Below are 12,928 nucleotides of genomic sequence, written 5' to 3' on the forward strand. Positions count from 1 at the left end.
TTAATTTCTCCAAACATAGGCAGAGGGGCTTCTGCAGATGAAGAAGCAACCTTCTAGATGAAGCAAGTTGCCTGAGGGTTAAAGGCTGTGGTAGAGTGGGATGTCTTGATTTTGGCTCTCGTGGCCATTCTGCAATCAAACCTGGCAGAAAAAAGTCCTGGCTTGGAGTGCCTGGAAAGCTGCAGTGCAAAATGACTGGTGGTATCAATCCCCAGGATATCTGGAAGGGACAGGCTGTCCCAGCATGTCCTGCCTTATTCTTTGTTGTATCTTTGCCTATTTCCACTTCTCCTCTCATTTATCAAATAAAATCTACAGTTAAAGCTGTAAGAGGTGCATTTAGGACCTAGCCAGTCATGCAGAGAGAGAGAGAGGTTCTGTCTCAGGTTCACCAGGTGCCCTGGTGAAGCTGTTGGGAGAAGCCGAGCTGATACTCCTCCACTTTTCTCAATGGGACTCTGGCCCTGAAAAAAATAAAACATTGTCTTATTCCTTAAACACCAGCTGTTCCACATACACTGACCAAGTATGTTCATTTCTACCCACACCCTTTGCTCTGTCCCCCTTCTGGGGGCTGTAGAGGCACAGCCTCCTTCTCTGGTGCAGGAAAGGACCACCTGTTTGACTTAACTGCCCACTGGGAATATTTCCTAGGCTACCAACCCTGCAATGAGCTGAAACGTCACTACAACTGATATTTTAGCAGCTCTGGATTGAGTAACAGTCCCTCCTTGCTGTGCTCATCCTTCCAGATCTTGGACTGCAGCACAGTATCAAGAATATAACCCAGGTCTCTGTACCTCAGTTCCAGGAAAAGGTCAAAAACTGATCAGCAGAGAATTTTAAATAATTTCTTAAAAAAAAAAATAAATAAAAACAACCACCCCAAAAAAGAACAACCAAGCCACAGGACAGACCCCTGGCTAATTTGGAAGATATTTTTCCATATGCACAGCACAAAACATACTGCATGTACCTGCTGCTGCATTGGATCACCTCGACTCCAGCTGGGCCCCTGCAGCCTCTGAGAGCTGGCAGAGCTCAGGGACTTGCACTCGCACTGCCTGGCCGGCTCCCACCCTCACCAGGGTGCAGCAGAGGAGGTGGTGGGCAGTAGGGGAGCTTGGGCTCAAGGGTCGAAGCAGCTTTTGGTTCAAGGAAGTGAGACTTTCGCTGAGCTACCAAAAGGTTCCTCTTTCAGTAGCGGCAGCATGGGCCAGCCCCAGGACAAGGAGCCCAAGACGCACCTTCATCAAGAGATGTCTGAAGGATCTAATGATTTTTCACCACATTGAAGCCCTTGTGAGGATCTTCAGTTAATCTTACTTCAACTAACAGATTCAATAGTTGTGTAAATAATCACCTTTTTTATCTACCTCTGAACAAAGACAACAAAGGCTTCCTTCTAGAGTAAAGGTGTGGAAATAGTGGACTGTCCCTGCAGCACCTGCTGTAGGCGAAGGCTTTATATCCTTGTCTCATTAAGTTGTTTTTTATCTCTGAACCAAACCACCAATTTGTCCTTCTGCTTCCCCAGACCACATCCCTGGCCTGAGGAAGCCAGGCTTTGCTCCAGAGTTTTCTCTTCTAACAGGAGAAGCAAGGACTGAAATTTGAAGATTATTTATGACTTATGGTAATAGCTAGGGACTACTGTGTCCTGTCCCAGCCCTTAGTGAGTTGGGTCAGAAAAGCGTATGGCCAGGGTTGACCAGGGAGCCGCACTTGAACAGTAGCAGCTGTATTTCCTTTGGGTCAGGGAAGACCCAGGGGCTTGGAGCACCGCAGCTGTGTATCTGTATTAGCTCTGCCCCAAGGAGCAGGTCACACACTGGGACTGTGCTGGCTGCTGTACATCCCAGGCCCTACGCCATGGCTTTTCTAAAACAAGAGTGCAGATGGTGCAAGGAGACCCTCCTGGGTAGCACAATAAGCCACAATGAGCAGAGCAACAAGCCAGCGCTGTTGTGATCAGCAGGGGGTTGGAGAGTGTATGAGGGCTGCTGAGGGGAACTCCCCAAAAGGGAGATGAAAGTACAGGACTGTGACAGGTAGGCATAGAGGGGGCTGGTGCCTGGAGCAGCCTCAGGTCAAGACTGAGTGACACTAGGAAGGAAGGAGGGAGCCCATGAAGTGCTCTTATGTGTGCATGTGCACAAAATCAGACTGCTTATATATAATGAGAAAAAGAGATAATTCTGCTGGAAAGATTCAGTGGAAGGAAATGGGGTCAAACAACTTAGGAGAGAGACAGAAGGAGCCAGGACTGATGGTTGAGGGAGGAAATCTTCCTCATTCAGGTCTTCCCTGTGCACTCTCCTGTGTAACCCAAGGCAAATGCCATTGCGTGCTTACCTCTCCCCATACTCTGGGCCTGGAACATGGGTGCAAGGTCCATGACTGTGTGCAGCACAGATGTGCTCATTAACATTATGTGTGCCTCTCTATAGAGTTAGAAGGTACCTACTGATTTTCTTCTTTGGGATTCTCTCCCAGGCCATGTTTGAGCTGGTTACTTCTGAAGCCTCGTATTACAAGAGTCTGAATCTGCTGGTGTCTCACTTCATGGAGAACGAACGTCTGAAAAAGATCTTACACCAGTCCGAGGCACACATCCTCTTCTCCAATGTCCTGGATGTCATGGCTGTTAGTGAGCGGTAAGACAACTGCTGCTGGATTTTTGTCCAGCTGAATGGCATCGCTTTAGCTAACCTCATTTGTAGAGGGATGGAGGAGCTGACTAGGGGCAGCCTGTCACCCACTGTCTTTTCAAAGACCCTGTGGACACATTCATTGCTTTGAACTCCAAGGGCTGCTTCTGGGAACTACCTGGGACAGACAGGTCACAATTAATATGAGCACTGGGTTTCTCATCTAGCTTCCTGTTGGACCTCGAGCAGCGGGTGGAGGAGAATATTGTGATCTCGGATGTGTGCGATATTGTCTACCAGCATACAGTTAATCACTTCTCTGTGTACATCACCTACGTCTCCAACCAGACCTACCAGGAGAGAGCTTACAAGCAGCTTCTGTGAGTTCCAGTGCTTGATGCTAAATTATTTTGCAAAATTGTATAGGCCACGGATTTAGCTGTAATTTTGATATTTATGAGAAAGGGCTGCACAGAAACAGGATTTCCCACTTCGCTGATATTTCACTGCACCTATAAAAAGAAAACACAATTAAAAGGCTTTATAGTAAGGCTGGGGTGATATAGTATGCGAGTAACATAGCAAGTAAATTCAGAGTCAGCAGTTCCCAACTGTGGGAAATATTTATGGCGTACACGGGGATACACACTTGTGAAATGTATGTATCTTTAAACTGCACATAGAGGCAAGACATTGAAAGGCAAAGAGTATAATACAGAGCTCTCATGACAGGAACAGCCACTGCTTTTCCCAAGCTTCTCAGCAAGGCATTTGACCTTCCCAAAGTAGAGATTTTTTTTTTCAGAACAACAAAATTTTCTTAAAAGGAAAAAAAAAAAGGCCATTTTCTTCACGTTCTGGTATACACGCGCAGATGTTACCTAGGCCTGAGGATATAATCCAAGATATTTTTTCAGTATTTTTCAAGTTTAGCAAATCTTTTGGTCTGGTAGGAATACTCTTATGCCAGCTCAAAACAAAGAGTGTCCTACAAGCTTGTCTTTGAGCAGGAGAATTAATTTTTCTTCAGTTACAATGTCCTGGATTCTTTCAGGACAGCCAATTGCACACGCTGCACTGTATTTCCTCCCCATAGCAGCAGCTGGTTCAGGGGAATGTAACAAGCCCTAATCCTTTCCTTTCTCTGCTCTCCAGCTTTTAAGGCAACCCCCCCCCCCCCACTTTAGGGAGCCTCTGTTGAGTTTGGCCAACTGTTCTTTCCAAAAGCAGGGTACCGAAGGGTTTCCTTCAGTCAGAGGTGAGCAGTATAGCTGCAGCATATAAACAGTTTGCCTAGAGCCATTAGCTAAACACTCAGAAGCAAAGCAGCAATAGGCTGGATTACTTGAGCTTGAAAAAGACCTGTTGGGAGATAGAGGTATTCCTAGACATGAATTTAGAAGGCAGCATTTTTTTCCATCTGCAGGAGAACCTAAAGCAAATTGAAAAGAATAGACTCCCTTCCACAGGCTCCTAGTTAGCACAAGAATTTTGCAGCACTTGGCTGAACTCAAAGCCTGAGGTGTGTCACAGTTCCCCCCATTTGGCTGTTCCTCAGACACGTGCAGGTCCATTCTGCTGTGGCTCTGGTGAGTCACACCGTCACACAAGTACCTGCTGCAGCAGGGAGAAACACTTAAAATGGCTTCTCTTGGATCTTTGCGAGTCACGCATGGTAAAGACAGGTTTTGCATAGTTAGCAATGTCTTCTGATCCATGCAGTTTCTGCTAGCCAGGGCTCCAGCAATGTAAGTCTTCCTCAGGGCCCCGCAGTTGCCAAGAGGCATTGTCTTTGACTGTGGCAGCTGGGGTTTGTGAGGCTGCTCTGTGCAGCCGTGTCTGTGGCCCAGCAAATGCCCTCATCTGCTGCAAATACCATCAGGGAAGGCCCGTGCATGGCCTGTGCCCTTCTCAGGCCAGATAACGATTTCCATCATCCAGCTAAGCAGACAGGAGTAGCCAAGCTTCAGCTGTTTTGTGGCTTGTCTTGTTCTTACGACTGTGTGAATTTCACCTTGTCACAGAGATCCAACTGTGTAAAAATATATAATTATGCCTCTGACTCATCTACTTGGACACACACCCCATTCACACACACCTACGCACACAGCGTATGCTGCTGAGCTAGATGTGCTAACACATGTGAACAGTACCATGGCTTGTACATTAAAAGTCTATTTTTTCCCTCCCGCAACACTATAACTAGTTCTAGATTTAAACTAAAATACACCTAGAAGCATTCAGTCTCCTCCTCCCCTCTTTTCTCTTATTGGGAGAGGCCTTGCAGATGCTGTCTCTGGGACGAAGCTGCTTTTGGGTCACCAGCCACATACCAGAGTCGCAGGCAGGGTAGCACTCAAAGCCCTCACCGTCTCTCTCTCTCCTCTCAGCCAGGACAAGCCAGCTTTCCGGGAAGTGATCTCACAGCTGGAGCTGGATCCCAAGTGCAAAGGCCTGTCCTTTTCTTCCTTCCTGATTCTGCCATTTCAAAGGATCACTCGGCTCAAGCTGCTGGTGCAGGTACAGTTTTGCTCTTCTGTCTCTCCCAAAGGTCTTCTGGATCACTCCTGGAATTTTCCTTTCCAACAGTTGTGGATGAGGCTTAGATACAGCCACGATCAACCCTAGAGCTGGATGAAGCCTTTCCACAGAATCAGACGTTCTCAGCAACTATAGAAAAAAAGATTTCAGTCACTCAGAAACCATCCCCAAATTAGTTTTGAATTTGCCAGATAGCTTTTACTGAGCAAAAGAGTTGAGGAGGAACTTTGTCGAGCTTCTAGAAGAGTAGCAACAGTCCATCAACCTAGCTGCCTGATGGTTTGGATGCTGACACACAGATGCACAGTGCAGAACAGCTGCAGAACATGGAAATGCTCCATGTATAATACTCTACATCATGGTGGCTTGGACCAGACTCTGTCAGCCATCTTCCCCCTGTGCTTTGCCAGCTTGTCTAAACACTGTGCTGGAGGACATGCTTCTATCTAGGGATGAGGAAACAGCTCAGTCCCAAATGGTCTTATCCCACTGGGATTGCCAATAGCACTGTTTGTTAGAGCCAGTTCTAGCTATTTTTATTTATTCATTTATTTTTATGAAATAGGAGTCTGCCTGCTATATTTCTTTTAGAGAGAAGGTCAGATGGGAACAGGTTTTAATGCAAAAGAGGAACTAAGAGGTGAGAGTCACTGTACTCTGTCACCTGTCCTGTAATTAGGCTGATGGCTAGAAATAACTCTGAGGCTAGCAAAGACTTTTCTGTGCTGTCAGATTGGGATCAGAGTTAACACAGTCTTTCCTCCGCTGCAGAATATTTTGAAGAAAGTGGAAGAGAAGTCTGACAGGGAAACCACTGCCCTGGACGCACATAAAGAGCTGGAAACAGTAAGTTTGAATGAGCTAACTGAAGGCCATTAAGAGGAAACCATCATGCTCATTTCCACCCCCCCAGAAAAGACCTACAAACTATATTCACTCCTGAAGCTGTCCCTTTGAATCCTGTCACTGTGTTTCAAGAGCAATTTTTTTTTCTTAAGTCTTCCTTGCTCTCAAAGATGGACTAATCTAGCAGCACTTAGATGTCAGTGATGAGGAATCCCTTGCTAACAACAGATGTATATGTTTTTGCTGTAGGAAAGGGCAGAGAGAATGTTTTCCCTTGGGGTCTTCACGAATACAAATTGTTTTTGCAGATACCTGAAGGTGATGGATCCCACTGAGAGATGTAATTAGCTGCAACAGGCAGTAGAGTACAGCTGTGTCAGGTTTCCTCCAATACAGCACACTTCTTCCTCTGACCTAGAATAACAGTTTCTTAATGAAGTACTCAAGCCTGCTTTTAGCCCTCTTCCCTGAAGCTGGTAGGTAGGTGTGATGTTTAGTTGTGCTAGTTACTGCTGTGTACAGAACACCAGGAAGGCATTGGGATGTTTTCCATCTGTGTTGTTCCTGACACAGTCAGACAGGGTGATCCCACTGCCAGGCTACATATCGGAATGATCTGGACGCAGCTGGCAGCTACATGGGCTGGGACAGAGTATTTGAACCCTTCTCCATCAGAAGTTTGGAACATCTCTTGAATCCTGCAGTTAAATATAAGTATTTGAAGTTGAAAACTGTGCTAGAACTTCAGCCTGAGGATACGGTTGCAGCTTCTGACTGAAATACTAGAACAAAATGGGCTCTTGGATTTGCCCTGAACTAGTCTAGGAAGTGTACGCTTTGGAGAACGCTAGGGATAAAGACAGAGACCTTAGCAATGAAGAATATTCTGCATTAGTATTTGCAGAATCCCTCATGATGTATCTGGTAGCCAATTTTTTTCCATTGGTCAAAAGCTTGAGGAAAGCTGTTCCTGTAGTATGCAGATGACTACAACTGCTGATGGAAAAACGCTCTTTTTATGTTCAGCTGTCAGTGACTCACATGATCAATTTCATAACTCCCTTTGTATGGTTGCTTATCTGAAAATGTTTAAGTTTAGATGCCTAATGTCCAGCTAGGTGCAGGCATCACAACAGAGACCATCTGGTGCTTATTTTCATTATAGGTATCCTATTTGATAGGTAGGAGCTGATCACGGTTTCAGTTGCTGATATTCTGGGTTTTGAGTAGCAGAAACAGAGCACAAAGCGGAGCTTGTTCTCCAACATCATTTTTCTACCTAGCCAGTTCTCAAGAGAGTTGCTCCTTATGAAACAGCCAGTGGCATCTAGGTTAAGGTTCCTGTAATAGGGTAGTGCCTGCATGTTGGTTGTGGTTTTTCAGTTAAAAGTTTGTACTTGGAACACAGCTGGGCTCTGTATGATGAATGTCTCTTTCCCCGGGACATTTCGTAGCCTTGGCATTTGGTGCTGCTTGGCAGAACCACAGCATTTGCATCTTTGAAATGAGGATCTTTGGCTTCGTTCTCTTCTTGAAGATGATACTGCGCATGTACCTTGTTTCAAGTGTTGGGGACAAGAAAGACGAGATACATGGTGTGTCAGGATCTGGCAAATGAGCTGTTCCCTTTGCTGTGCAACCAGGAGCGTTGCTTAATACTGTCTGGTTCAGTAACTGAATGCAGCCATCTAACATGTCCTCTGATAGCTTCCAGCTGTAACATTTTCTGTGTGTTTTGAGGTTTGTTGTTGTTGGGGGGGGGTGGGTTCTTTTCTTTCTTTTTTTATTTTTTCTTTTCTTCTCCATGCAAAAACAGTGCTGATAGAAGAGCTTGGCTTGGTCAATTCCTGTTACAGCAGGGCACTTACCCTGTCACAGTCAGGCCTTTCTGTGCTGTCTGTCATCACTTACCTGCTTAAGGCCAGTGGAAGCAAATCTTTTTACTCTCTTTTTTCCAGGTGGTGAAAGCATGTAATGAAGGTGTCAGGAAGATGAGCCGAACAGAGCAGATGATCAGCATCCAGAAGAAATTGGAATTCAAGATCAAGGTATAAGCATAGGCTGGTAACCCTTTGGAGACAGCGAACCAACAGCCTCCAGGTGTTGTGCGCACATACCTGGCAGTAGTAACCTAGTTGCACTCCTTTTATTGAGTGTTCAGTGGTGGCCTGGTCCATGCTGTCCCCCTCTGAAGCCTTGGAAGGGGATGCTGCTGCTGCAGGGAGTGCATCCATGCACGTGACCTCTGTGCACGTGCACTGCAGAAGCTGGGGGCAGCGCTGTGGCCAGCGTGTGGCCGCCTGTGCGCATTGGGTGGCTCCTGCTCCAGCACTCAGTTCTGGCTCTTCCCTCTCACCTCTCCTCAAAATGCAGGTCAGCTTTCAGCTATTATTTTACATTACAAATGAAATTAAAGGGAAACAAAAGCTACAAAGCAAAACACTTCAAAGCTGGAAAATACCGAAATGAAGACTGTCCCACCATTTTAATTCATCCCTGTGTTTATGCATTATGTACAGTCTCTAATTACCTGCTGATGATCTGTTTTGGCTCCACTCAGGGAATGAGTGAATCAATATTTAGGGGTGTCTGACCAGACGTTATTTAATATATGCCATGAAAGTCCAGTGCTGAATATAAAGTTGCCAGTTCTTTTCTTGAGTGCTATGGAGATGCTTCTCAGATCTGTCTGCTTCACAAGCTTTAAGGAGCATATTTAGCTTCCCAGCAACCTTTTTACATACCTGGACAACCGAAGCGAAAAAATTTGAGACTGTTTGGAAAGCCACACTGGGCACCCAAGAATTTAATTTTTCAGAGCACTTTACCTGTGTCAAGGCTAGACCACAGTCCACAGGACAGCAGTAGATTGGGGTAGCCACAAGACTGCCTTCATCTCTTGTAAAGCTGAGGCTGTAATGACAGGCAGGAGCTGGTTCATGCCTGGTGCAGGCCTGCCTTGGGCAGACAGGCAGCGCTTCTCTGGTGAAAAGAGTGCAAGAGTGTGAAAAGACAGACTGTGCCACCATGCATGTGTTGAACACAGGGAGAGAATGAAGGTTGAAAGAGTACCAGTTACACAGATATTTTCCAATATTTCAGTCATTTGACTGGAAGCATAGTGTTCTAATATAAGATGTGCTTTGTGCTTCTTGTTTTTAACACAGTATGTGGTAAAACTCTAGCAGAAGTGCTGTTGTGGCTGCATGGACAGTATTTCCTCCTGGCTGGGATAGACCCAACCAGTGAGAACCCGTTTAACCTGGTTTTTTTGTAGCCAAAAGGCCAAATACACATTTTTGAAAGTCAGTCTCCCTGGCCAGAAGGGCTCAGCCCAGATGATGAGACATGGGATCTCCCAGAGACAGTTCAGGCTGTGCAAGGCGTACCCTGGTGTTTAAATCCAGCACTTGGCACTCCAGCATCGGCATCCTTGAGTGTTTGTTCATTCTCGGGCCCCTGCCATGTCCCTGTCTGACCTCCATTACGCTCTGTTCCAGGCTGCGGTGTGGATGGCAGAGCACACTGCCCTCTCCGTCCAGCGTCGCTCCATACTCTGCAGTGCAAGTTGTGGTGATGGGAGCTCACTGCCCGCCCTTCTGCATCTCCTGTTGCTTTCAGCATCTTGACCGCATAAGCCCATGGGTTTTTGCTGGTCTCCTGATCTTTACCGTCTTTTCCTCACTTCTAGTCTGTGCCCATCATCTCTCACTCCCGCTGGCTGCTGAAGCAGGGGGAATTGCAGCAAATGAACGGTCCAAAGACATCACGAACGCTTCGCACTAAGAAACTCTTCAGAGAAATCTACTTGTTCCTTTTCAATGATCTGCTGGTAATTTGCCGGCAAATTCCTGGGTGAGTGCAAAATTCGGGTAGTACGTCGGGCACTTCATTAGTCCTATTTGCCCCTGGGTTTATCCAAGCTGTTATGCTGTGCCCCCATCCTGTCCCCCAGGCACAGGAAGGGCATCCTGGCCTGACCTGTACACCCCCTCCAGCAGTCACCTTGCCTTTGAGCGCAGTTGACTCTTCATGAGTGGCACAGCTCTCTCCAGCTGAAAATTTATGGCAAACGAGACTTTAACAGATTCCCGGCCAGGTCTCCTAGCAGGGTAAGCGAGCATGTATCTACCAGTTTCTGCAGAGTGGCAGTGAGCTACATGAACTGGTGGGCTGACCCAGGAGGCCTGTCCTCCTGTCAAAAAGTGATTTTTGACTCATGACTGCCTGAAGAACAGCTCAGACTTAGTCAGTTAAACTTCTAAGAAAGCAGGCTAGAAAATTTGAGCAGCAGGGAGGGGTATAAATTTAGGCCTGAGGCTAGCGGTTATATTTGACATGGTGTAACCTGCCTCAGGAGGATGAGAATGTCATCATGCTTAAGACTATGTCTTGTGCAACTAGACACTAGTGAAATACAGCAGCACAAACAGACGGGTCCCAGAGAACAGCACGTTCTTTGTAGCATTAACGAGACTCACCGGTAGAGAGCATCTTACTAGTCCAGCGTTTCTAATAAACATGTCGCCGCAGTGTCTGTACGCCTGGAAATATTTTGCTTCTGTGGCAGCTTGTATCCAGAAAACACAGAGGCATTTTACAAATAGGAATGAATTAAGCCTCACCATCCCCTTTGAGGGAGCACCGTCTGTGTTTTGTACATGGGGAGCTCAGACAGAACAAGCAACTTGTTCTAGGCCATGCGGGGTGCCTAAGGCAGAGCAGGGAGAGGGTCTCTTGCTTTGCGGTGGGTTTTCATAGCCACCTGCTCATCCCCTCCCACAGCAGGGCATCTTTTATCCTCCTGCCATGCAAAGGTTCCTGGTCGGTGTCCCCAGTACAGTTCTGGGTGGCTGAAGCCAAAGTCTCCTGGGATAACTGCAGTTTTTCGTAATCCTCTAACCTCTCCCAGGGACAAGTACCAAGTGTTTGACTCGGCTCCCCGGGGGCTTCTTCGGGTAGAGGAGTTGGAAGACCAGGGGCAGAGCTTGGCCAACGTCTTCATCTTGAGGCTGCTGGAGAATGCAGATGACCGGGAGGCCAGCTACATGCTGAAGGCATCATCCCAGTGAGTACAACAGTCACCCTGCCAGCGCTCAGCACTGCTCTCTCCCTACACCCATGCAAGGGCAGCACCCTGCCTGCATGGAGGCCAGCTCTCCGGGCTTACCGGGCTCAGGCAGGCAGAGGTGCCACCGCTGCAGCTGGGCTGGCCCTACAAACCTCTCTGCCCAGCATTGCTCTCCTGAGGCCGCCTTTGGTCTCTCCTGCTGAAAGGCACTAGTGAACTAGGCAGGTTTCTCTCCTGTATGGCGTATTTGTAGCATCCCAGGTGGAAGATGGATGGGCACTTTGCGTTCTGGGACAGAGAGGTCAGAAATCACCCCTGGCACAGAAGCCTAACTGATTTACAGCCCGTAGCATATTCAGAAAGTAAAAGCAAGGAGGATGTACACTGTGCACACTCCAGCAGCTCAGCTGGCTCACTCAAAGATCCAGGCTGTGGCTGACCAGCCTTGTGAAGCAGAGTGGCTCCTGCTTATAGGCAAATGTGGAGAAGAGGCCTCTTCCTCAGCACCTTCCACAGCCGATGCCAATCTTGCGCAGCCCTTCTGCTGCTCGGGGCCTCCTTGTCTCCCTGGATACAGGTTTTTTTGGCTCACTGATTTTTCACTTCACACTCCAACAAGCTCAGACTGGGCAAATAATTCAGCTGCACTAACACAGACCTGATTGTTTTCGAGCTCAGGGCATGGCTTCCTCATTGACCTGAGCCTTACCAGGCCCATGTTTTCTAGGCACAGCATCTGTGCTATTACAGGTTTACATGTCCCACCAGTTAAACAGCTACCAGAGATGATGCACAACCCCAGCTTGATGTTACTTTGCTGTCAGTAGCCCAGTGTTCGACATCCATACCCCTTAATGGATGCCAGCCCCACCTGGGACGACATCCTGCTGCAGCCTGGCGGGCTGCACCCTGACCCCCCCCAACGTAGTGCAGCACTGGCATCAGGAAGATGAGCCCCCAGCACAGCGAGCAACTGCACCTTCTCTCTAGACACGTGACTGCAGCTTTGCTGTACTGAAAATAGAGATGTCAGTCACGTTATGCAGGGCAAACGCACATTTTGACGTCTGTGAGACTTAGCTGTGCAGAGAACTGTAAACCAGGCCAGGGTTTGCCTCAGCTCAGGGGAGGCAATTGCAGTTCTGTGCTTCTGCATCCTGTCCCGTCTTCTAGATGGCCACAGTGAATATGTGATCCAGCACACGGCTTGCCAACAGGTCTCGTGCACTGAAATGTGCTGTAGCAACTGCTGAAGACTGCTGTCCCAGAGCTGCTGGGATGATCAGGGCAGTACCGGGCACAAACTGGAAAACTGAAGAATTAGAAGTGATAAATGCGTGCCAAACAGAGACTGCTGCTTCTTGTTCCACAGCTCTTACAGCATTGCCCAGCTCTGAACCTGTACAGCAACAATGACTTGCTTGGTGGCGGCTTGCAGCTAATGCCCTGGGTGGGCTCTGCCAGGAGCTGGCAGTACATTTGGACACAGCTGGTCACAAGGGCAGGACTGAAGCACAGGTGGACCACTTGCAGGCTGAGAGGAGCTGGGGGCTGTGGGCAGGATCCAAAGAGCCTCACAAGGAGCTGTGTGCAAGGCCAGCCTGCAGATAAGGCCACAAGCACGGCAAGACCCTTAATTTGATCTCTGTGTGCCAACCCTTCAGTGCACAGAGCCCTCATCCTGCACATCTTCATGGCATGAGGGGCTGCGCTCAACCTGCAGCTGCGGGTGTTTTCACTGGTCCTTGGCATCGCGCTTCAGCCCTGAAGCACAAGGTATTCCCAGCCCCGCAGATCAGCCTGCCAGCACTCGTCCTTC

At 47.8% G+C, this 12,928-nt stretch overlaps 1 protein-coding gene across 1 annotated transcript in view; it reads left to right on the forward strand.

Annotated features, from left to right (window-relative positions):
- The window catches only part of NGEF (neuronal guanine nucleotide exchange factor), a gene marked incomplete at both ends in the record, with an annotated part of 39,345 nt that overhangs the window by 24,094 nt on the left and 2,323 nt on the right, over positions 1-12,928 (forward strand). Inside the window, 7 exons of the mRNA XM_082319343.1 lie at positions 2,497-2,657; positions 2,879-3,031; positions 5,042-5,171; positions 5,964-6,038; positions 7,997-8,086; positions 9,730-9,893; positions 10,951-11,106. Coding sequence (XP_082175469.1) covers positions 2,497-2,657; positions 2,879-3,031; positions 5,042-5,171; positions 5,964-6,038; positions 7,997-8,086; positions 9,730-9,893; positions 10,951-11,106 — 929 coding nt within the window. The remainder of the gene's footprint in view (positions 1-2,496; positions 2,658-2,878; positions 3,032-5,041; positions 5,172-5,963; positions 6,039-7,996; positions 8,087-9,729; positions 9,894-10,950; positions 11,107-12,928) is intronic.

The sequence above is a fragment of the Platalea leucorodia genome (assembly GCF_965183815.1).
Source record: "Platalea leucorodia genome assembly, chromosome: 8".
Classification (NCBI taxonomy): domain Eukaryota; kingdom Metazoa; phylum Chordata; class Aves; order Pelecaniformes; family Threskiornithidae; genus Platalea; species Platalea leucorodia.